At 34.7% G+C, this 21765-nt stretch overlaps 3 protein-coding genes across 5 annotated transcripts; all 3 read left to right on the top strand.

Moving 5' to 3' along the window:
* On the top strand, positions 646-6048 carry LOC109709583. The gene is made up of 15 exons (XM_020231881.1): positions 646-769; positions 856-957; positions 1036-1092; positions 1208-1293; positions 1470-1567; positions 1704-1755; positions 1845-1937; positions 2358-2468; positions 2623-2821; positions 3528-3958; positions 4147-4256; positions 4757-4815; positions 4962-5149; positions 5347-5536; positions 5953-6048. Exons 1-14 carry the CDS (start codon positions 727-729, stop codon positions 5533-5535), a joined length of 1818 nt encoding a protein of 605 aa, XP_020087470.1. The 5' UTR covers positions 646-726; the 3' UTR covers position 5536; positions 5953-6048.
* LOC109709584 (peptide chain release factor PrfB3, chloroplastic) lies at positions 6198-9906 on the top strand. 2 transcript variants are annotated; one of them, XM_020231882.1, is made up of 6 exons: positions 6198-6510; positions 7223-7440; positions 7841-8041; positions 8144-8356; positions 8954-9134; positions 9415-9906. In XM_020231882.1, exons 1-6 carry the CDS (start codon positions 6354-6356, stop codon positions 9693-9695), a joined length of 1251 nt encoding a protein of 416 aa, XP_020087471.1. In that variant the 5' UTR covers positions 6198-6353; the 3' UTR covers positions 9696-9906. The 2 variants fall into 2 exon arrangements, with proteins under 2 accessions (XP_020087471.1, XP_020087472.1); XM_020231883.1 differs by lacking the exon at positions 9415-9906 and having other exon boundaries at positions 8925-9114.
* Positions 12197-20312, top strand: LOC109709647 (folylpolyglutamate synthase). 2 transcript variants are annotated; one of them, XM_020231957.1, is made up of 16 exons: positions 12197-12405; positions 13640-13759; positions 14375-14440; positions 14949-15058; positions 15323-15383; positions 15557-15640; positions 16349-16405; positions 16757-16817; positions 17300-17346; positions 17501-17578; positions 17697-17852; positions 18032-18355; positions 18536-18614; positions 19307-19459; positions 19567-19763; positions 19960-20312. In XM_020231957.1, exons 2-16 carry the CDS (start codon positions 13688-13690, stop codon positions 20017-20019), a joined length of 1605 nt encoding a protein of 534 aa, XP_020087546.1. In that variant the 5' UTR covers positions 12197-12405; positions 13640-13687; the 3' UTR covers positions 20020-20312. The 2 variants fall into 2 exon arrangements, with proteins under 2 accessions (XP_020087546.1, XP_020087545.1); XM_020231956.1 differs by having other exon boundaries at positions 13640-13791.

Here is a 21765-nt window from a genome sequence, read left to right as displayed (position 1 = left end):
TATTGTTTTATTTATTTTGATATGATCGAATCGGGTTGTTTTGCGGGTCGTGCTCGCCCCGACAAGTTTTTTGGGTCGGACATTAGGTGATCCGATCTGATCCGATCCGATCCAACTCAATTTATTAGGGAAAACGTCAAAAACCTTCCTTGTGGTTTCACATTTTTTTATTTTAGTGCCCTGTGGTTTAAAGTGTATCAAGTTAGTACTCCGTGGTTTCGCACTTTCTTACTTTAGTACCCTGTGATTTAAAGTGTATCAAGTTAGTACTCTGTGGTTTTATTTTTGTATCAAGTTAGTATCTTGTGATTTTATTTTTCTCTTAATTAAATATTAAACCACAGGATACTAAAGTGAGAAAGTGCAAAACAACAAGGTACTAACTTGATACATTTAAATCACATGGTATTAAAGTGAGAAAGTGCGAAATCACAGGGTACTAACTTGATACACTTTAAACCGTATGGTACTAAAGTGAAAAAAAATAAAACCACAAGAGGGGTAATTCGAAGTTTTTCATAATTATTATTAGTATAAATGTTGGGGTTTGGCCCATATTTGGCCCAACCTGGGTCTACTGAGGTGCAAATATTGTACTTCCCGATTTGCACGAAATCCCAAATTCTTTTTTCCCGCCCTACAAAAATTTTACGCTCCATTTCGAAGCCTTTTTAAATCCCACTTCCTCGCTTAGAGGGCGAGAGCGAGAACACGAAGAGGGTCCTCATGGCGAAAATCGATGCCTCCCCCAACTCCACCGTCTCCATCGGTAGGCCCCTTCGCAAAACCCTAGTTGTTCTTCGAACATGGCGATTGCGATATCGATCTCGGATGAAACCCTATTCCCTATCGCAGGAAATTGCAAGGTCGAGATCCTTGGAGATTGTGTCATCTGTCAGTCGAATGAGAAAAGTCTCACCGTTTCCGTGTCCAATGACGCAAAAATTAGGGTTTCAGGTGAACTTCGATCCCATTTTGTGATTTAACCTTGTTTTCAGTTTGTGGTGGTTGTTCATGGTTTGTTGCTTTGGTTAGTTGAGGAATCTGGCAGGTACAATACAAGGAATTCAAAAAGAAATCTCAAATCCCTAGGTATTGTTTACTCTCTTAGTCCTTTATCTGGTGCTTTTGTGCTAAAATGCTTGTTTTTTCTCTCTATAGCACTCAATTTTTGCCCTTCTGATTTGTTGCATTATGTTAATTGAAGGTGAAGAGTGTTCAGCAATGGTTAACTATTCGTTCTTCATCATCAATCCAAAAGATGTGGATAACCAAATTAAATCCCTTCTGCAGGTGATTGCCCTTATGTTTATATAGCTGCCTGTGTGTTGACTTCTCAATTGATTGACTCACCATAGCGTGCGTCGCATGCGTATGCATGTGCACGCACCTGTGTGCACTTTACCTATTGTTGAACTATGCTTGAGAAGGTTGCTTGACACTCTTTCTCCCTACTTTTATGTTTCCAGGAAGTATTGAAGCTCTACATGCAAGAACTACCTACAATGAATTATGCAGCGAATACCGGAAAAAACTCACGATTTCTTGAAAGATCCATAACAAATGGGTAAAAGCGGATACAGGACAGCTTTTCACAATCTTATTTGACCAAAACTATGCTTTGCCATTTTAAGTAGTTGGTTGCAGTTGTTAAGATTATAGGAAGTGCTAGCTTTCTAAATCTCAAAATTCTCTTTTCCCAGAAAATACACGACTTTGATTTTGAGATCTAATTCCACTAAAGGATTTGGAGAGGTAAGTTTACCTGTAATCAATCACTTTGGATGATCTGTCTCATCAATTTATGTGTAATTAGTGCTCAAACTATATTTTGTGCATTACAGGTCATAGCTGCTGTATCATATCAAATAATTCCTGCTGATGCACAGCATGCTGAAATACCTCTTGCAGCTGTCAGTTCAAAGTACCAAAAGAAGGTATGCACCATTAGTCAGGGTAGCTATTACCATCGAACAAAGATGACTTTTTAATGTGCAATTTTGTCTCTTTGTCCTCTATTATATAATATGCTCTGCCTGGAATAAGACATGCTTCTCTAGATTTTAGACCAACTTGTACTCTCTCAGCTTAATATTCTTCCTTTTACAATTTCTACTGCCTTTGAGGTAATCAATTATTGATGTTGATCACTCTATTACGCTCCTCTACTTAGCAGTAAGCACATATACTGAAACAATATTAAACTTTATCATAACTCCATTCAGGATAATATTAATCATGACTTGGATGAGGATATCTGCTTTTATTTTCATTAATCGTGCAAAGGAATCTGGTCTGCTTGTTTATTTGCTATCCTTGCATACATTGGACCAAGTTGCTTGCCTTTTACTTTTCAGGGTATTGGTCAGTTATTGTTCAAGGAACTAAGTGGTAGACTTCAAAGTGTGGGCGTTTCAACAATATTCTGCTGGGCAGATAAGGTTTCTGAAGGATTTTGGCTTAAACAAGTAATCAAGCTGAATCTTAACTATAGTTCTAGTCAGTTATTAATGTTTACCTATTAAGATCATCTTTTAAATGCTTGATTTCTTAAACTTTACTTGTAAATAAAAAGAAGCTCGTGTAAGTTATTTTGTTTTTTGTAACATGGATAAAATTTAGGGTTTTGTACCAATTGGAGCGGTGGACAGTAAGGGCAAAGTTCGCAGGCTACCCATAAAAGCTGAAATTAGAAGGGCACTATGCTTTCCTGGTGATTCCACACTAATGGTTGCTCATCTTAAGAAGGAACTCTTGAATTCACTCAACCCCTCGCAAACAGTTCAGCTGCCTTGTTCAAAGCCTCACGCGAATTCATCAGGTTGTAATCTTTCTAGAGTTCCTGGATAATTGAAACCTATGATTAATGATACTTCAAAATGTAAATCATAAAACTAGTCTCTGCTAGATTCAGCATATATAGAGAAAAGAATCTACATTGGTGAGAAGTGGGTTTTCTCTGCATACACAGGAAACTGCTTGCCTGTTGTCATCTAATTTTTCATCATGCTATTTCTACCCATTGTTTTCTATTTCTTAGTGGCCCTGCATATAACTAATGACTATATCTACTAAATGTTTTAGAAACTGTGCTAGAGAAGCAAGCAACAAAACAAGAAAGAAAGGAAGTGTGATAACTTAATTTCCATATTTTGCTCTATTTATGATATATTGCTCATTCTTGTAATATGCAACTTTTTTTTTTCTAACTTTTATTTCCTATGAATGATAAAATTTTTTATCTTTATTTTCCTAATCTCTAATTTCTCTTTTTTTTGTAGTAGTAGTAGATTACTTTAGTTTGCTGTTATATGGATGCTGAGATTTCTAGCAATAATATCAGAAAATTAAGTTCAACCACATCATATTTATTTCCCCTGAAAGTCAACTAACAAGAAATCTTAGAAGGCTTGACACGCAGAAAATTTTATGTTGATGATCCATCGCATGTATGCATATCACGGATAATTACATTCTACAGAAGAATAAATATTTCCTAATTAATTAGGATCTGCTCCTTTTCTTAGGTATTCCTCCTTGTTCTTCTCCATTTCCACATCCTGATCTTCAGAATAATGAATACTGCGAAAGCAAAGAAGAACTAGAGGTGGTACAAAGCGGGTATGATCCCAACAGTAGGAAGTGTTCATCTAGACAACGCCTAAAAAGGCATTTCTGTGAAGCTTCTTCATCTTCACTGAAGTCGAAAAGAGTCAGAGGTGGCCATGATAATATCGATTGTTGCCAGGTTTCGATCACAGATCTTGTTTGTGACAGTTTCTCAAGGAGAAATGCTAAGGGCACCCATTCTGTCCACACAACTCCCGATTATTTGGGAGCTCATGCTGAAGGAAACAGAACAGGTAACATTATTGATCACCTGTTTTCAAAAGGACGTTGCCCCAAGATCATGTTCATGAATATTGCTGATGATGCCAAGAAATCAAGCCTTACAAAGGTAACATATGCTGTCTACTCCAAAGCTTGGCTCTCTAGAAATGTAATACTTTAGTCTAATCTCATAAGTTCTGCAATATAGTTGATAGGTGAAGTGTAAATTTTGGTTGGAGTTATGCTTTTACAAAATTGGTAACAAGTAATCTGCTCAAAATTCCTTTCTAATTGCATTGACAATTGTTTTCGCAGATAGTTGAAAAACTTGGTGGCTCTGTTAGTTCTGAAGGAAGTGCAAGCACACATGTTATTACAGGAAAAGCAAGGAGGACAATGAATTTTTGTGTAGCTTTGTGCTCTGGGTTAGTGTTCCTTGTTTTCCTTTAATAGTGTAAAAGTATTATCCTGCCTTTCATATCTGAACTTATATTCTGAATGTCCGTAAACTCCCAGGTAAGTAGTTCCTCATTCTATATGATGAATCCAGGAAACGAGTATTGCACTGAATTTAGAAATGCACTCTACAATATTACTAGGTTACTTCACATCAATTAGAGCTTAACCTAATGGTCGGTACCACCTGCTTTCTTGTGAGAGTTCTTGGGTTGAATCCTCGCTATTAGTATTCCTTAAAAAAAAAGAAAAAGATTACTTTATATGTGGGATTTGTCTTATCACTCTTGAGTGCAACTCAGCTGGTTGTTACAGGCTAAGGCTGAACCTATTGTGACCTTATATGTAAACACCTGTACTCCCATTTTGCAATGCCTCAGACATCTTCATCTCCTCCCATTTCTCTTTGTGACTTTAGTTCATTTCTTTTTTACTATAGTCATTTTCATAAGAATCTGCTTAACTGCAGAGCTTGGATCGTTTCTCCAAATTGGCTGAAAGAAAGCTTTAAGGAAGGCAGGTTTGTAGGTGAGTCACTGTACCTACAATTCAGACCATGCTAATTATTTTGGTTTTTGAGTTTCCCGCTGCTTGCTAGGAAGAAAGGTTCTTGCTCCTAGAGTAATAGCTTATATCCTTATTGTGTTAATTCAGTACTTCAACGTTTCTTGCAGAGGAATCAGAATACATATTGAAGGATGAGGAATATCTGACAAAGTACAAGTGTGAACTGGGAGATGCAGTTGCTAGGGCTAAAGCAAACCCCTGTTCACTATTTATGGGATGTAGTATCTGCCTTTCTAAGCATATCCAGCCCTCTTTTGATGACCTCTCAATCATTATCAAGTCTGCTGGTGGCAACGTAAGTATCATAAAATGTTATATCCCGACGTATTGATACAGTACGTTATTCTCTTTGAAAAGTTTTCGAGTGCTAAATTTTGCATGCATAACTTAGATGATTAATTAACATCATTGTGAATCACAACATCTTGCAGATGTGTTAACTACAGCTGTTCTTGATAACTAACATCAGTCGATATTTATGAACATCGGCAGGTTATTCGTAGGCTAGCCGACTCACAGGATCCATGGAAGACTATCTTCGTGGCATGCGAGGAAGATATGGCAGATGCTTTGGCCGCTGCCAGAAACGGTGCTTGGATTTTCAACAGCGAGTGGCTAATTAGCTGTGTCATGAAGCAGGAGCTTGATCTAGAAGCACCTCAGTTTGCCGAGTCCCTCTAGGGTACAGATAGTAGCTGCTTTTCACATTTGTGATCATTTTGTGATGTGGATATTATATCTATTTGGGAATTTAGTACAAATTATAAATTAGCCATATGTTAGATAGTTATTAGGTGATGTTAATTCTGCTGGTGTTAACAATTCGAGGATGATGGCTTTGCATGACAATATAATGATATATTTGCTAATACAATCTACATATTTGGCTCTATTTTTGCTTTTATCTTTCAGCACTTAATTTTAGTTGAAAAATTAGAAGCTCCTTTACGAATTTTCACTTTTGTTACAGAGAAAACTATTGAAGGGGTTCTAGTTTGTTATTAACAAAATTTTAAGCACGTGAAATAGTGTACTGATAAAGTTGTTAATGTGTTGATGTATATAATTTGAAAATTTTTGTTTGATTTACACATGCAGCTCAACATTCACAAAAAAAATTTATCTTGGTGGTCTTCGGTGGTCTACTAATATTCTGAAAAAAATAAAAAATATAAATAAATAACTAACTAAAATATCATGTGGATATAATACGCTGCGTTGTAACTGGTCCGGTCCACGAATGCCACGGTAGTCCAAATCCACGAAATAATTTCCCTCCGCAAGTACTCCTCACCAGTCATTCGTGGATGTGCCTCAATCTCCCAAACAGAGAAGAAGAAGAAGAAGAAGAAGAAGCAGCAGCAGCAGCAGCAGCAGCAGAACCCTCTCACAAAAAATACAAAACCCTCGAGAGCTCAATCCCCATCGCTAAAAAGCGTCGCTTTTCCTGAAGCGCCGCTACCTCCCACACCTCTCTCTCTATCTCTATCTCCTCTCTAATGGCGACGAGACCCGTGAGCTCGCCGACGCCCACCAAAGCCGCTCCCCTAGCGCCGAGCCGGGCATTTCCAAGGAGAACCCCTCGTCCCTCCTTTACCCTTATCCGCGCTTCCCAATCCATGGAGAGCCGAAACGATCGTGTGTTTAAGGAGCTGGGTTCGTATCTTACCTTGTTTCTTCTATGCTTCGCTAATTTAGGGTTTCGATGTACCAACCTGGTGTGATGAGCATGATATATAGATTAGGAGAATATGTGTTCATGATCGGATTTACGAGCTTTTTTTTTTTTTTTTTTTTTTTTTTTTTTTTTTTTTTTTTTTTTCCTTTCTATTTTGACGTAGAATCTATCTCTGCAGTGTTGGCTTTGTTCCGTACCACAAATTATTTCTTTCCCCCTTTTTTTTGTGTGTTGTTTAGACAATTAATGTGTTTATATTCATCAATTTGGAAATTGCAGATTATGTACAATCATGGTGTGATGATTAGAGGTTGGTAGATAGCATATTAGTATAAACGAAAAATAGCCTTAGTTAAGCTGTTCTAGTTAACATATTTATGAATTAGGCTTGAATAGTGGGTGGTGAAGAGTCTTGTTATGGAATTTATTGAGGTACAATAGAGTGGTTGAGTGGTTGATAGAAAAAGGTGAGAAGAGGGGAAGGGGTGGTGGCAATTCGGGCTCTCAGGTCGCGTCTTGTTTGACAATCAGGGCTAATCACATCAGTTTAAGTTTGTGTCTCAAATTTGAGAACTGGTTACTGATTCGCTGTTTTAACTCATATCACATTGGTAGTAGATATTTGCATGATTATTTATTGATATTTTGTCCTGGTTATTGATGGCATTATCCTGCTTCGAAATTCACTAGGTTTGTACTCCTTGAAAAAGAAAATTGAAGATGCTGTTAGTCGCGCCGAGATGATCGCACCAACTGCATTGGAGTTGGAAGAAGCGAGGAGAATCAGACAAGAAGAAGTGCTTCATGAGTATAATTTGTGGGATGATCTAACAAGATCTAATGAATCTCTTGCTGCTTTAGCTGATGCTATCAAGGTGGTTGATGATCTCAAGGACCTAAGATATAAGGTGCTGTGCTTGACAAACATAATGTGAGTTCCGTGAATGATTTTCTTTTTGTAACCCTCAAAAGAATGCGAATAACTCAAAGCACTTCTCATGGCAATACCTACACATAATTTTTATTGATAATTTTGATTTACCAAAGGATTAATCTTTTGATGCTTTTGAACTTTATAATCTTATGCGTTACAAGTAATCTGGGCAATCAAAGGCTTTACGATGAAAAAAAAAAAGAAAAAAATGCTTAAAATTTTGTAGGTAGTTCAGCTCACTCAGAGTCTTTTGCTTAAATGTGTCTGTCTCTTTATGCCAGAATGTTATATTCCTAGAGATTTGCTTATTTCTTTATTTTTCTTGCTAAAGGTTATTATTATCATCTGTAGTCAACTAAATGTCACATGTGCAGGCTGAAGAAGCAAAATTGATCACGCAGCTAGCGGACATGGATATCATAAATCATCAGCTTTTTAAGCAGGCCTACAAAGCCTCTTTAGATGTTAGCAAATTCCTTGATCGTTATGAGATGTCCAAGCTTTTGAATGGTCCATATGACAAGGAAGGAGCCTGTGTAACCATCCAAGCTGGTTCAGAAGCCATTGCTTCTGAGGTATGTGGATCATACTTCCTACTTGAATTATGTTTGCTTTCTATGCTGTAGATATAATAAGTTTCTTTCAGTGTCTATATTTGAGCCATCATTTGATTATAGGTATGGGCAGAGAAGATCTTGTGCATGTATGCAAGATGGGCTGAAAAGCATGGTTTCATGGGAAGGGTTGTTGAGAAGTATCCATTTAAAGGTGGTGGTGTCAGGTTGGCAACAATAGAGTTTGAATCAGAATATATGTATGGCTACCTTCTCGGAGAGAGGGGTACACATCGAATGGTCTGCAATTCTCTCGATGGTTCTGGAGTGGATGAGGTGATTATCTTCGATCTTTCTTGCAAATTTTATGCTTTGCTTAATTGCTTTCTTACATTGTGGATCATGAGCAGTTTCTCTTGCAAGTTGTGAAAAACCAGCCTACCTATTCTTAATTCACAACAGGAGTTTTAGCGAGAACTCACTTTCAAACCATTTTATTCTTGATGTTATCAACATCATATATGGTAGTGGTAGTACATAAATGACTTGCACTTCAAACCTTAAAGGGTGCAGTTAAGAAACTTATTTGGTGAGTACTAGTGTGAAAATATGCAAGAATGACCAGAGCTTCTAAACTCTAAAATCTAAACTCTAAAGTTCTTCTACAGCACAACCCCTTAGACACTCAGTTACCTTATTAGCTTAAAGAGGCTTTCTATAGGGTTCAAGACACCTAGTGTGTTTTCTGACTTTTTTCTGCTTTCGTTTTCATTGAATGTTATCATACATCTTGTTTATTGAGTACCAAATTCTGCATCCACTTCCTTTTGGTAACGCTACCCGAACCTCATGATATTAGATGATTCATAAACTAGTATTAGAATATTTCTTTTCTGAGTTGCAGCAGAGAGTTGATAAGACCGAGGTTTGCAGGCATGCTCAGCCCGAGTTGATGTGATCCCTCTCTTCCTTGATGGACCTGTTGATCTGCATATAGATGAGAATGATATAGAAATCTCTTCCTGGAGTTGTGAAGATAAGCAGCCCGGTTGCAGTAGTAAACCTGCGGTTACTGTTTGTCATATCCCAAGTAGCATAACTGTTCAAAGTTCAGGTAACAACTATATGTGGCAAACATCTTATACATTATCTTATTCAAATACTATGTGCATGACCTATAGTGGTTCAAAGTCCCAGAACCATATTTTCTATGTGAAATTACTTGACAATATTTCTGTTATGCTTTAATTTCTTAAAAATATTAGCTAGCGTGCACAAACATTTCCAGCTTACCTACCCAAAAAAGAGCACCCCTCAATGAAATAGCACACTTTGTGAGATGACCTACTGCAGTCTGCCTTAATAATTAAACCTTTTTTTATTATTGGGTGCAGGTGAAAGAAGTCATTTTGCTAATAAGATCAAGGCTATGAACCGATTGAAAGCGAAACTCCTTGTTGTAGCATCCGAACACGGCGTATCGGATGTAAGGAGAATCAAAAGGGGTGCTGTGGCGAGCGAGTGGGACCACGAAACGCGGGAATACATGTTTCGTCCGCAGAAGTCAGTTCGTGATCTCAAGACGGGAATCCAATTGCTAGATTTAAATTCAGTTTTAGATGGTAATATTGATGCTTTTATTAGCAGTCATATTAGCTTCAGGCAGGTAAGATAGATGATGGGGTAGAGCAGTTGCTTTCCTGATAAAGGCTTTTAGCTGCATTACTGATTTTTCCCCCTTCTTGTTCTTTTTTGTTGGATGTTATTTATCTTACTTATTGCTTAATAAAGTTATCAATTACTTGTATTTTAAACAAGTTATTGAACTTACTGGCAGACCCTAAGAAAGACTGAATATCTCATGCAACATCTGTTTTTCTACTCAACAGCTTGTGTTAATTGGTTGAAGGGGAGTATGATAAATCATCTTGTAGATAGAATAAATCCTGCTGTAAGGTTCTTGAAATGGAATAAAAAATAACAAAAGAATATCCAGATACTCTTGAATGTTATTACCAAATGTGATACAAGGATAAATGGAGTTGTTAATATCATTTCTTGCAGTGAGAACCTACTCTCAAGTATTTACAGCTTCTTGTTGCTTGAACTCGCTTTCTTGTCACATTTTTAACTACAGATGTAACACCAGATGGTTCCACCAACATGACATAAATGAACAAACAAAAAATGATAAAAAAGGCATGTGCATGTTGTGTTAATGACGTAGCAAAGTGTTTAATATTTAGTTTCTCATTCCTTTGTGTGAATTACCAATTTGTCTACTTTTAGAGCTTTTTTTAATTTTGATTTTTAATTTTATTTTTTGTCAATCAAAGTCACTACAACTTATCGACACTCAGCCGTTCAAACCAGGAAAACTCTTTGACTAGATTTTTTGGCCTACATGCATAATAAAGAAATTTTAATAATATTCTTTTGCACTTTCTCATAGCATGTACCATATTTATTTGATATTTCAAATAAAAGTCTAAATCAATGCACATAATAAAATTCAAACTAACAACTTGTAATGAAGGTACTTTTGTAGAAACTCCACTCTCTAGCTAGGGCGGCGCATATATGAAAATTCATACTTTTAGATAATTTATGAACGTTCATAATTTTGCTAAGATTTTTATAAAAGCACCATCCATAAAGCCACGACTCAAAATCATTCTTTAATACAATGATTTGAACAGTATGATGTGGTAAGTGGAGAATTTTAAAAAAAAATTGTAATCCTCTCATTCCTAGTGATTTTTAATAAAAATTTTAAAAAATTAATATGACAAATTAAAAATTAATAATTTTTTGAATAAAATAAGTATAAGATATATATTTTATTTTAAAGTGTACTGGTAATGATATTAAAAATATATTGACGTAACTACCGAAGACCTCAACGTGATTCGTCGCCATCGAATCTAATATCCTCCGAATATTCCTCCCTGGGTGCCGTTCTCCGACCAATTAAAATTATTATTACTCCCACCACCAATTAAAATAGTTATTTTCCAACAAAACAAAAGTCACTCCTTTTGTTACTGCAGTATAAAATCGGCAGAGACCACCATTATTTAGTGCAGTTGGTTGATTTGGTTGATCCCTCGAACGACGAACCAAAATATGAAAATATTGAAGTCTTATGATATGTTAGTAAAACTATACTGAATCGACTGAACCTGTTTAGCAAAAAATAAATATTAATCCCAAATTGACAAGGATTAAAAATTTAACTGTGGTTATTATATCAATATATAATTTTTTGTACAATTTTATTTTAGTTTATCATGATTTGGTAGACCAGTTTATCATATCAGTTTCTTTTTTTGAAATACAAATATAAATTAAGTAATGTATTATGTAATTAAATTTACTAAAGTTGATTTACTATTGTAATTTTTTGTAAAAAAATACCAGTTTTTTCCAATTTTAGATACCCAAATTTGATTTAAACACAACCAAAATGAATAGGTTAGGTTGGTGCGGTTCGGTTTTAACTTGTTTGTCTCACAAGAAATATAAAAAAGTGATGTAATTTTCGATCATAAAAATTTATTTTTATTCTCCAATTTGCATGCATAATATTGTTTTCGTAATGCCATAATTAATTCCGTTATGACCAGCCGCGAAATCAATCACCATAAAATAATTAAAAAATTAAATGCTGTAATTTTTTTTATCTCTTATTTGCTACTTGCTAGGATAAAATTTTCTACTAAAATAAAAATAGAAAGTGAACAACTTCAGTTCCAAAATTCTTAATTTTTTCTCAAACAAATAATAATAAATTTTAGTTCAACTAAAAACTATTTTTAAATTTTTACATAAAAATTAGTTATCAGCTAAAAATCCAAAGGAAATGAATTATATCTAGAGCGTGTCTCGTTGTACGTAAAACGGTAAAAAATAATTTATATATATATTTTTTAATATATATGTTTTATAGTATTTGATTTGTAAAAAAATAATATTTTCATCAATTAGTTGAAAAAAATTCACATTTATTTAATTCGACAGTAAAAAAATGAATAAAAAAAATTTAATTCGCTTGAGATTTTTTCGTCCTCTACCGAAAAGGACCAAAAATTAAAATCATTCTATTTTTCTCAAATTATTTTAGTGCTGAATAAATATATAAAAAATATTGTTTAAGTAATTTTTGGCCCAAGCAATCAGAAGCTTAGTAGTGTGTGCGGCGACATATCTCCCTCCTTTTTTAAAACGCCGCCCCACCTAAAAAATCCCCTAAAAAGGGGAAAAAAAAACTCCTTTTTTAACCCCTTTTCAAAGATTACACCCATTATTTTTCCCCTTTATTTCGGGAAACTGTAGGAATCGGCGAATCCGATCGCGTAATCAGTTCTCTCGATTCGTTTTCCACGGTTAGTCTCATTTATTTAGTGTTCTAATTTGTTGAATTTGCTCTTGTTTGATTCGATTTAGTTGACTTCAGAATTTATGTTGTGGCGTTGGTTGCGATTAGATTTGCAGGAGGTGTGAATGCGAGCAATGAAGGAATTATTAGATCAGGATTCATCTTTTCTTTACTGGTTGGGGTTGGATCGAAAGAAATTTTTTTGTAGCTTTTGATTGAAAAATAAGCAGGTCGCATTTAAAAGCGGAATGCAATATGATTTTTAGCCAAAAAAATTTAAATATTAGGAAGAATAGTGGCTTAATCTCTGTTTCTATGGAAATACTCTTTAGATGATTAATTTGTGTTTAAATGTCGTCGAGTTCCACAGAAGAGTATACGAGTATCTTTGTATTTTACTGCTAAATGGATGATATTTAAGTCTACAGTGGATTGGTTCATATTACCTTGCCAAGGAATATTGTTGTTATAATCATTCTCTTTTTCTTGTCGTAGAAAGAGATGTTTGCTTGATTGAGTGAGTGAATCAGTATTTTCATAAATTTAACATTAGATATGGATGCTGCCATGGTAAAATGTTAAGTATCACGGGAACACACACACACAAAACCCTCTTTTGCGTTGTCTATCACGTGGCTTATATTATTCTCTGTTTTTCATTTTCTTACTCAACAAAATTTTTAAGTTCATATTCTTATTTGCGCCTCAAAGATGAAGACAAGCCTTTTGACCAAAGTTTTCTTTTCTTCTTCATCTACAAAAGTTCATTGTTTGCATGAAGTTTTGGAGCATTTCTTCTCGTATGCGTAAGCTTAAACCGCAAACAATAGGTAGATTATATTACGAGAACTTTATGAATACTGATTTTTATTTGTTTTGTGGTTTTGTATGCTTGTTGAATATATAAATACTAAAAATACCATTTTTGACAGCTTAAGCTTCTGGAGAGAAACAATTATTTCAGCCCATTTAATTATCCAACGTCTCTAGATATTTTTATAGGCCCAAGATGGGGATAATTAAATAGGAGGAAATTTTTAAGATGCCAAAAGCTTCGGCCGCTAGAGAATAGTTTTTCTAATATTTATATATTCAACATTGCTTTAGCTAGATGTCTACATGAATAATAATTGTCTTATCGCTGCTCAATGTTCTTCTCAACTTCTTGCTTATGTCATTGTATCATGTTTATGTCCAATATGGCACTCATTGGAATGTCATTGTGGATGATTTGCTTCTAGAAATGGAGGACAAAGGACGTCTACAAGAAGTGGATCTTTCTTCTTCATATGAAGCTGCAATGGAAGCCCTTTCTTCTCTTATTAGTCGTCAGAAGCGTGGAACCGAACCAAAGAAAGCTGGCAAGTTTGGTTTAATGTTTAAATATCTGCAGGTGATGATAGCCCAAACTTGTATAAACTAAAATTTCATGAATTGATCAAGTTCATGTTCTCGCTTGCTATTCTATCTACATATTTTCTTGTAGTCTCTAAGTTATCCTTGCATAGAATGTGAACATTCACTGAATGCAATTAAAGCACGTCTGTTTTATTAAGGTCTGATATGCAATTTTTCATGAGAATGTATCATATTTTGTATCTGTAATACCCATATCGAAAATATGCATCTGTTAGATTTAGTCTGACAATTACGAACCTGTTGCCCTCTTTTGCTTATGTCAGCAGTAATTGTTACGTGATGCTTAAAGGTTAGTGGAGTTTCAGTAACATAGATGGTTTTGTGGACACTGATACTTCTTATGAACTTCTATCAATAACATGGTTAATTTTCTTGTATTGAATTGACACTTAAAAGGATGAAAATCATTCAAGGTCAAACTGCAGGAACTAAACTATTACAATATGAATTCTGACAACAAAATTAGAACCTGGTCAAACTTCATGGACTAATTTTTATTTCTAAGTTTTGCTTTTCTTTCTTTTTTGCTGACCCTCTTAATTCTTTCATATATGCAGGTAGCTGGTTTGGATAAATCCATTTCTGAACTTAAGATTATGCATGTTGCCGGAACTAAAGGAAAGGTGACAACTCTATTTCTTAGAGAATCAACATATTTACATTCTTTCTTTTGTTTGCATCTAATCCATCAACTTGAAAATTTATATATCAAATTTATTAGATCACCCTGTGTTCTACAGCACAGGGAATCATCCTGTGTTCTACAGTCAAAAAACGAAAAAAGTAGATCTAAGTGTATGACTAGTTCATACAGTCATTTCATGCTACATGTACTTATATATAGTTGAAATTTTGAATGCATGATGTTTGTGGCTTGCTCATGTGCTCATTACGTGCTTCCCAAACAAACACATATTTGGTCTATACAAGTGGATGAAACAACTGCATTTTCATGTGCAGACACATATGTGGGTCTCTGCCACTCTTTTGAAAAAAGTATTATAGTTCTAAATAATATAAATTATTTGTCTCCCAGAAAAGCTACTTTTGAAATACAGAACTTGGTATAAGATATTTTTGATGTGATAGGAATTTCAATGCTTATATCCAGCTAATCTAGTTGTATTTCAGGGTTCAACTTGTACATTTTCAGAAGCCATTTTAAGGGAATGTGGTTTGCAAACTGGATTATTCACATCTCCTCACTTGATTGACATTACAGAAAGATTTCGCATTAATGGGTAAGTTATTACAAGATATCAATACATAGCTATGTCCCTATTGAGACCTGTAACTTACATTTAGTATAGAAATGGTCGTGCTGCTAATTCAGATCTTATGACCATCTAGTCTACATATTTTGATGTCCAAGCTTTAGATCGCACATAGTTGTTCTCTTAGCTCTAATTAAAGCTTCACTTCACACTTGGCTAATCCATGCACACTTTTTTTTTAGCAACTGAAATATGGAATTGTATCTATCTCATCCAGCATTATTTGTGCAGGTCAGATATATCCAGAGAGAAATTTTTATATTATTTCTGGGGCCTTTGGCACCAATTGAAGGTGTCACTTCTCTTTCTATAACCACTGTGCTGATTTGCTAAGAAAATTCTGTCTGCTAGATCTGGAGAACTAACTCTCCTTAGTTTGACTCTTTAAGACCTTGCAAGTTGCAACTTTGAAGTACATTCAGTTAAAAACGCATGTACACTAATATTTTTTTTTTTCTTTTGCAGGAGAAAAATGTAGATGGTTTGCTAATGCCTCCTCTTTTTCAATTCCTCACACTGTTGGCATTTAAGATATTCTTGTGCGAAAAGGTTTTAACCATAATTCTGTGGCTTTACTATGCATCAAAAGTGGCATCTAGTAGAATCACATCTACGCTCTGTCGCAGAAGTTTTATATAGTGACTATTGATGTAGTGTTCTTTCGGCATAAAGCGATCTTTACGATAGTTATGCTGAATCTTCTATAATTTCATAGATGAGTTTCTTTATTTCCAAAAAAGATTGAATGCTTGTTGCTTTAACTTCCTTGTGAAGACTTCTGGGACTCCCTATCATTACCATGATGATATATTTAGCTATTTAATGCTTCTGAGTAGAAATCTTAATAGAAATTCTGTTTGATGAGAGAAGGAAAAAAAACAGATGGCTGTTGCACATTTTTAGCAATTTATATCTATGACCCCCTTTCTTAATGATCCATATATATTTTTTTGTATTCTGAAAACAATTCACTTCCTTTTGTAACCAAATATCATCTCAAAATGTGCTTTTCCTGTTCTTCGGTGTGAAAATAATAGCATATATTAATCTCTCTGTCATGCTCTGTGTACCCTTTTCATGGCTTTTCTTGTTCTTATATGATTATCAGTTTTTTGCTAATAGTTGCCCAATGTTCCAGAATCATGCTTGAAGATGTAAATTGTAAACATCAAAAGTAACATTTGCAGATATAACAATCCGATTTGATGTGTTTATCACGTATATCTAGTCATGAATGTGAAAAGTTGTTGTATCTAGGTTGATGTTGCCATTGTTGAAGTTGGTATTGGCGGTAGATGGGACTCGACAAATGTGGTACATATTTACTTCCTTTTTTCCCCTATTTGTAGCTGTATAGTCACTTTTCTTAACAAATCCTTTTCATTTATATTCCTAATAAGTAGAGATGCTATATTTCAATAACTGTAGTTTGGACCAGTTAAGCAAGAAATAGAATAGGTGCTCTTTTTGTTTTTTTTGGTTTTTTCTGTTGATAAGTTTTTTATGTTGATTAGTTTAATTTCTATCTCTTGTACAATTCTCTTATAACTGAATACCAATATGGTTAAGAAATGTATCTAAACTCTCCATATATTTGTTAGTTGATTTCTACTGATTGTTTACAATTCAGCTTGTTAACTGATACACTTTGGTGAACTTTTTTAGATTAAGCAGCCTGTTGTATGTGGCATAACTTCACTTGGGATGGATCATATGGAGATATTAGGTACTTTCTTTTCTCCTGCTTCACTTACATGGATGTCCTTGTTGGTCCTTATCTGTTTCTTATGTTTTTGTTTCTTGCTCTGATGCTAGTATAGGAAACAAAATCAAAGTAGTTCCGAACTTCAGATCCTGTGTGCTACTGGCTAACTCAGGCCTATAGCAACCTATGCTAATCAATAAAAGAGCTACACGTTATTCCCTTAATGTTCAATCTCTCTTATTTATAGTGTCTTTTTTTTTTTTAGAGAGATAGGTAGCATGCTACTTGCTTCGTCTATTTCATTTAGAAATAAACTTAACTGGAAATATGAATCAACTAGGATTCGAACTCGGGTACCAACCACCAAGTCCTTTGCCGTTTGCGCTAGGGACGGTCGGTTTTATAGTGTCTTTTTTTATTCCTCTATTTTGAGCAAGTGGTTTTGTATGCTACTCTAGATAATTTCCTGTGCATCGATGACTGAAGAGTTAATTTACATGCAGGAGACACCATTGAAAAGATTGCAGCAGAAAAGGCTGGGATTTTTAAGGTAAGGTATTTGTCAGAATACTGGCTGGCACAGAGAGAAAGCTAGTATTTAACCATGGAATGTTTATTCCAATATTTCTGTTTTGATTATACAACACTGCAGTTTTGTTTTCAAGAGTTTAACAAAACCGTTGATGTCTTCCCTGAACATGAAGCATTCTGTCCCTGCATTCACAGTGCCCCAACTTGAGCAAGCCATGTCTGTTCTTACTGAAGAGTCATCCAAATTGTCGGTAATTTGTCATTTTTATGCCTTTGTACTTCAGTTAGTGCCTAGTAATTGGGTTGTTTTTTTTCCCTCTTTTGGTAAACTTATGGTTGTGATGATTTGCCTGCTGTTTCCAAATGCAGATTCCACTGGAAGTTGCACCACCTCTAGATTCAGAAAAATTGAAGGGATTAAAGCTTGGATTAGCTGGAGAACACCAATACATCAATGCAGGCCTTGCTGTTGCTCTTTGCAAATGTTGGCTTCAGAGAACTGGGTATACTAAAGTTCTTTTGAAGGTTAGGTTACTCATAATGTTGATTAAACCATTTGCTTTATCTTTGTCTGCTATTTTTTTGCAAGTGTCTACATGTGTATACGTAGTACGTACAAATACTTTGTTGATGTTTTAGGACTTCTCTTATTTAACTTTGAACAATAATTATGTCTAATTTGTTATATGATGAAGTTCTATTAGGATGACTTAGAAGGAAGCTTACCAGAAGAATTTCTTAGAGGCCTTTCCACCGCTAATCTTTTTGGACGTGCTCAAATTGTTAATGACAAGCCAGAAAAATTTGACGAGAATTCGGAGCTAAATGGTTACTGTGGTAATTTGATCTTTTACTTAGATAGTGCTCATACTCCAGAGAGTCTCGAAGCTTGTGCTAAGTGGTTTTCCAATGCTTTGTGGGACAACCAACACCCTACAAAGAACGATTTCATCAACGAACCTCATGGGAACTCTGATTCTCAGTGCTCCATGAAGCACTGTAATCAGCCTGAAAGAATATCAAAGAAGGTAAATATAGTTTGAAGTTATACAGTTCTCTTGCATAACTTATCGGTGTGACTAAATTGTCCTTCTGTTTGTATTACGCTGTTCCTACTGTCTTGTGCATTTCTTACATCTTTAAAACTTTTCAAATTGAAGGGGTGAAAAGTAACTCTTTCTAATAGTTCAAATATTCTCTTTTTGTAGATCCTTTTGTTTAATTGCATGGAGAAGAGAGATCCTCAGCTTCTGCTTCCTCAGCTTATGAAAACTTGTACCTCAAGCGGTATCTACTCTCTCAACAATCAAGTCCTACCAATTGCATTATTTCATAGTTTCATAAACTAATTAATTTAAGATATACTATGATCTACTTTCTGATATTTGTCTATTTGAAACTTCTTTTGATCAGCTGACTATTTTTACTACTGTTTCCATTATCTAATATTAAGCATTGATCACCTTCAAATATACATAGTATGTTCATCCCGTTCAATTATCTGCAAATATTCTAGTCCTTTTTGCTGATGATTAGATTTGAATCATTGCTAGTGAAAATTTAGCATGGCTAGTATGACTTCTAGAATATCCTGTCGCAAATTTTCTCCTTTAGCATTATTGATGTAATGCTTACGTAGCACAGATATTTATGGACAAATACATGTTAGCTGTATCTGATCTGATGTTCTAAACATTTTAGTACAGCCTAATTTCGTTTGTAAATAACGGCAGCAGAAAATTGACCTCTATTCAGCGACATATTAAAAAAATACCATCTATGCTTCATAGAAAAACAACCTATCTATGTGACTGAATCATAGCAGTAATCTGTGTGTATCTGTCTTTCAATTAATAGCCAACAGTGCAATGTTCAATCATGTTTGTTTCAATCTATGGTTTGCCTTTTCTTTTGGTAATTTGATAAGTATTTGTAGTTTAAGACATTTCTGAATTGACTATTGCTATTCTGTGACTCAGGTGTCCAGTTCTCAAAAGCTCTTTTTGTCCCTAGCATCTCTACATATCATAGGGTGGATTCTGCTACATCACCAGTTCCATCAAATCCTTCAGGGGAAGTATCATGGCAATCAACTCTCCAAAGAACTTGGGAGAAGTTAATCCATCGAAAAGGTGAAATCTAACATTGGTTTGAATAGTTCAAAATTGGGCTTATTTGGTTTCCATAGAGAATGTGTTAAGTTATATGATCATTTGCACTCTTTTCTATGTGCTATTAGATGTAACTACTGTCAATGGCCTGAAGCTCCATAATACACACAATTCATCTTCAAATGGTTTTATCGAAGTAGATCCCTTAGACAAGTGTGACCTTGCCGGTAATCACTATATCTGCAGTGCTGTTATCCCGTCGCTTCCGATGGCAATAAATTGGTTGAGAGAGTGTGCAAGAGAAAACCCTTCTATTCGATTTCAGGTAATCTTAAAACAGAATATTGTTTATTCTGCACATGGTAACGAAGAAGAGATTTACTTGTACGCACCCGAAGGAGATATTGAATTTCCAATGCCCTTGAATTGTGTATATGCCCTTTGACCTATCAACATACTTCTCTTTTCAAACTTTTTCTAATACAAAAATGTACCTATTGAAAGTTCTGCATCAAATGCAGGTTCTGGTGACGGGATCCTTGCATCTCGTGGGCGACGTCTTGAAGCTTCTGAGGAGGTGATGATCCCACAATCAAAACCGCTCCCTGTTAGTAACCTGAATTCCTTTCTATCACACCATACAATTGATTAGAAGCGGCAAGCTACTGGTCGTACATCATTTACCGCCAACTACAAATGGTGATTAACAAAAGGAAATTATTTATTACACCTATAAATTGTCTTGTGCAAACAAATTTTCTCTGATTTCTTAAAATGTTGTAACATTTACAGAGCCATTTGTGCTTTGATAAATGATAACCTGTATTGTTAAGTTGTGAAATGAGTACAAATGTATTGTATTCTTATATCATTATTATGTCCTAATTGGCAATTAAGATATTTATATTTTGTTTCTCTCAATAGTCTTATTGAAACAGATATAAATAGCTTTCAACATGAATATATCATTTTTATTGAATGTTCATTTAATTCAGTAATACAGAAGAATATATGCATATCCACTATCTTTTTTTTTCTTTTTTTCCCGAGACTTGGCCAGTAGGCCTAACGTAAACTTCCGACCTCCAAGTTAACCTCCCAATGAACACACCAAACTGCTTCGGCAGGAAGTGTTTTTTTTTTTTTTTTTTTTTTTTTTTTGTGAAAGATAAGTAGCATACTATCCGCTTCGTTTATTTCATTTAGAAATAAACTTAGCTGGAAATGTGAATCAATTAGGATTCGAACTTGGGTCTTAGATACCAATCATCAAGCTTTTTATCACTTGCTTTAGGGACGATCAGTTCGGTGAGAAGTTTCAATATCATTATAAGGTGCTTCTCGTTCACGTATGCAGTACAACTGCAAAATTACTTCTGAAACTTTCGTACCTAATCCAGGCATAAAGTACGAGGTGGCTTTTCGGCTCATCCTATCAAGTTCACACTACTAAATAATTCCATCTTGTGAGAGATATAAAAAAGTGATGCGTAAATAAATACAATAATGGTGTGATCACACAAAGGATACATATTAACATATACGAGTACCTGAAAACTGGGTATTTTGTGCCCTCTAAGGCAAGGCTCTCCTACCAAATATTTGTATTTATATATACATTACATATATTGACTCAGAGAAAAAAATAAACATTTTCGATCAAACACTTTTACAATTAAATAGGAAGTTTGTGACAAGCCACATTTTGAATCTTGGATCATTTGAAAATTGTGGCTCTCTACCAAACTTAAGAAACGGGATTCAACGCAGAAGATTAATTAAGTAATTAAATCTGTAGCCCAACTTTGATGAACGCCGAAAGTGTTCGCGCAAAACACGGCTTGCTGCGAACATACCGATTACTTGAGCGTGAATTCAGTGTTTCATGTGCGAGTCGAAAACTCAATTTATGAATTTTCTATTCATATATTTAATTAGTATTTGGTGCCCCCATTATTGTACAACACAAAAGGTTAAATTGCATGGATGGTTCCTAAACACTTTGCTAATTAAATTTCACTTTAGCGGCTAACTTTTGACTTTATAAATTTGGTTACCAAAAAGGTTCTGAGAATGCTTCTCTACCACTTTTAACGGCAGTAAGGGGTTATAATTGGATATGCATGTAGTTGAAAATACAGCATGTGCAACTGTATGTATTCTATTTAGTTGGATGTAGTAAAAAGTATTGTAACTATAAATAATTTGTTTGGTTGTATACAGTTGAAAATAATTTTTAAAATTTTATTATATATATATATATATATATATATATATATATATATATATATATATATATATATATATATATATATATATATACACTA

The sequence above is a fragment of the Ananas comosus genome, linkage group 4, assembly GCF_001540865.1.
Source record: "Ananas comosus cultivar F153 linkage group 4, ASM154086v1, whole genome shotgun sequence".
In the NCBI taxonomy this organism is placed as follows: domain Eukaryota; kingdom Viridiplantae; phylum Streptophyta; class Magnoliopsida; order Poales; family Bromeliaceae; genus Ananas; species Ananas comosus.
Note: the sequence above shows the minus strand (reverse complement) of the source record. Positions and strands in the feature narration are given on the sequence as shown.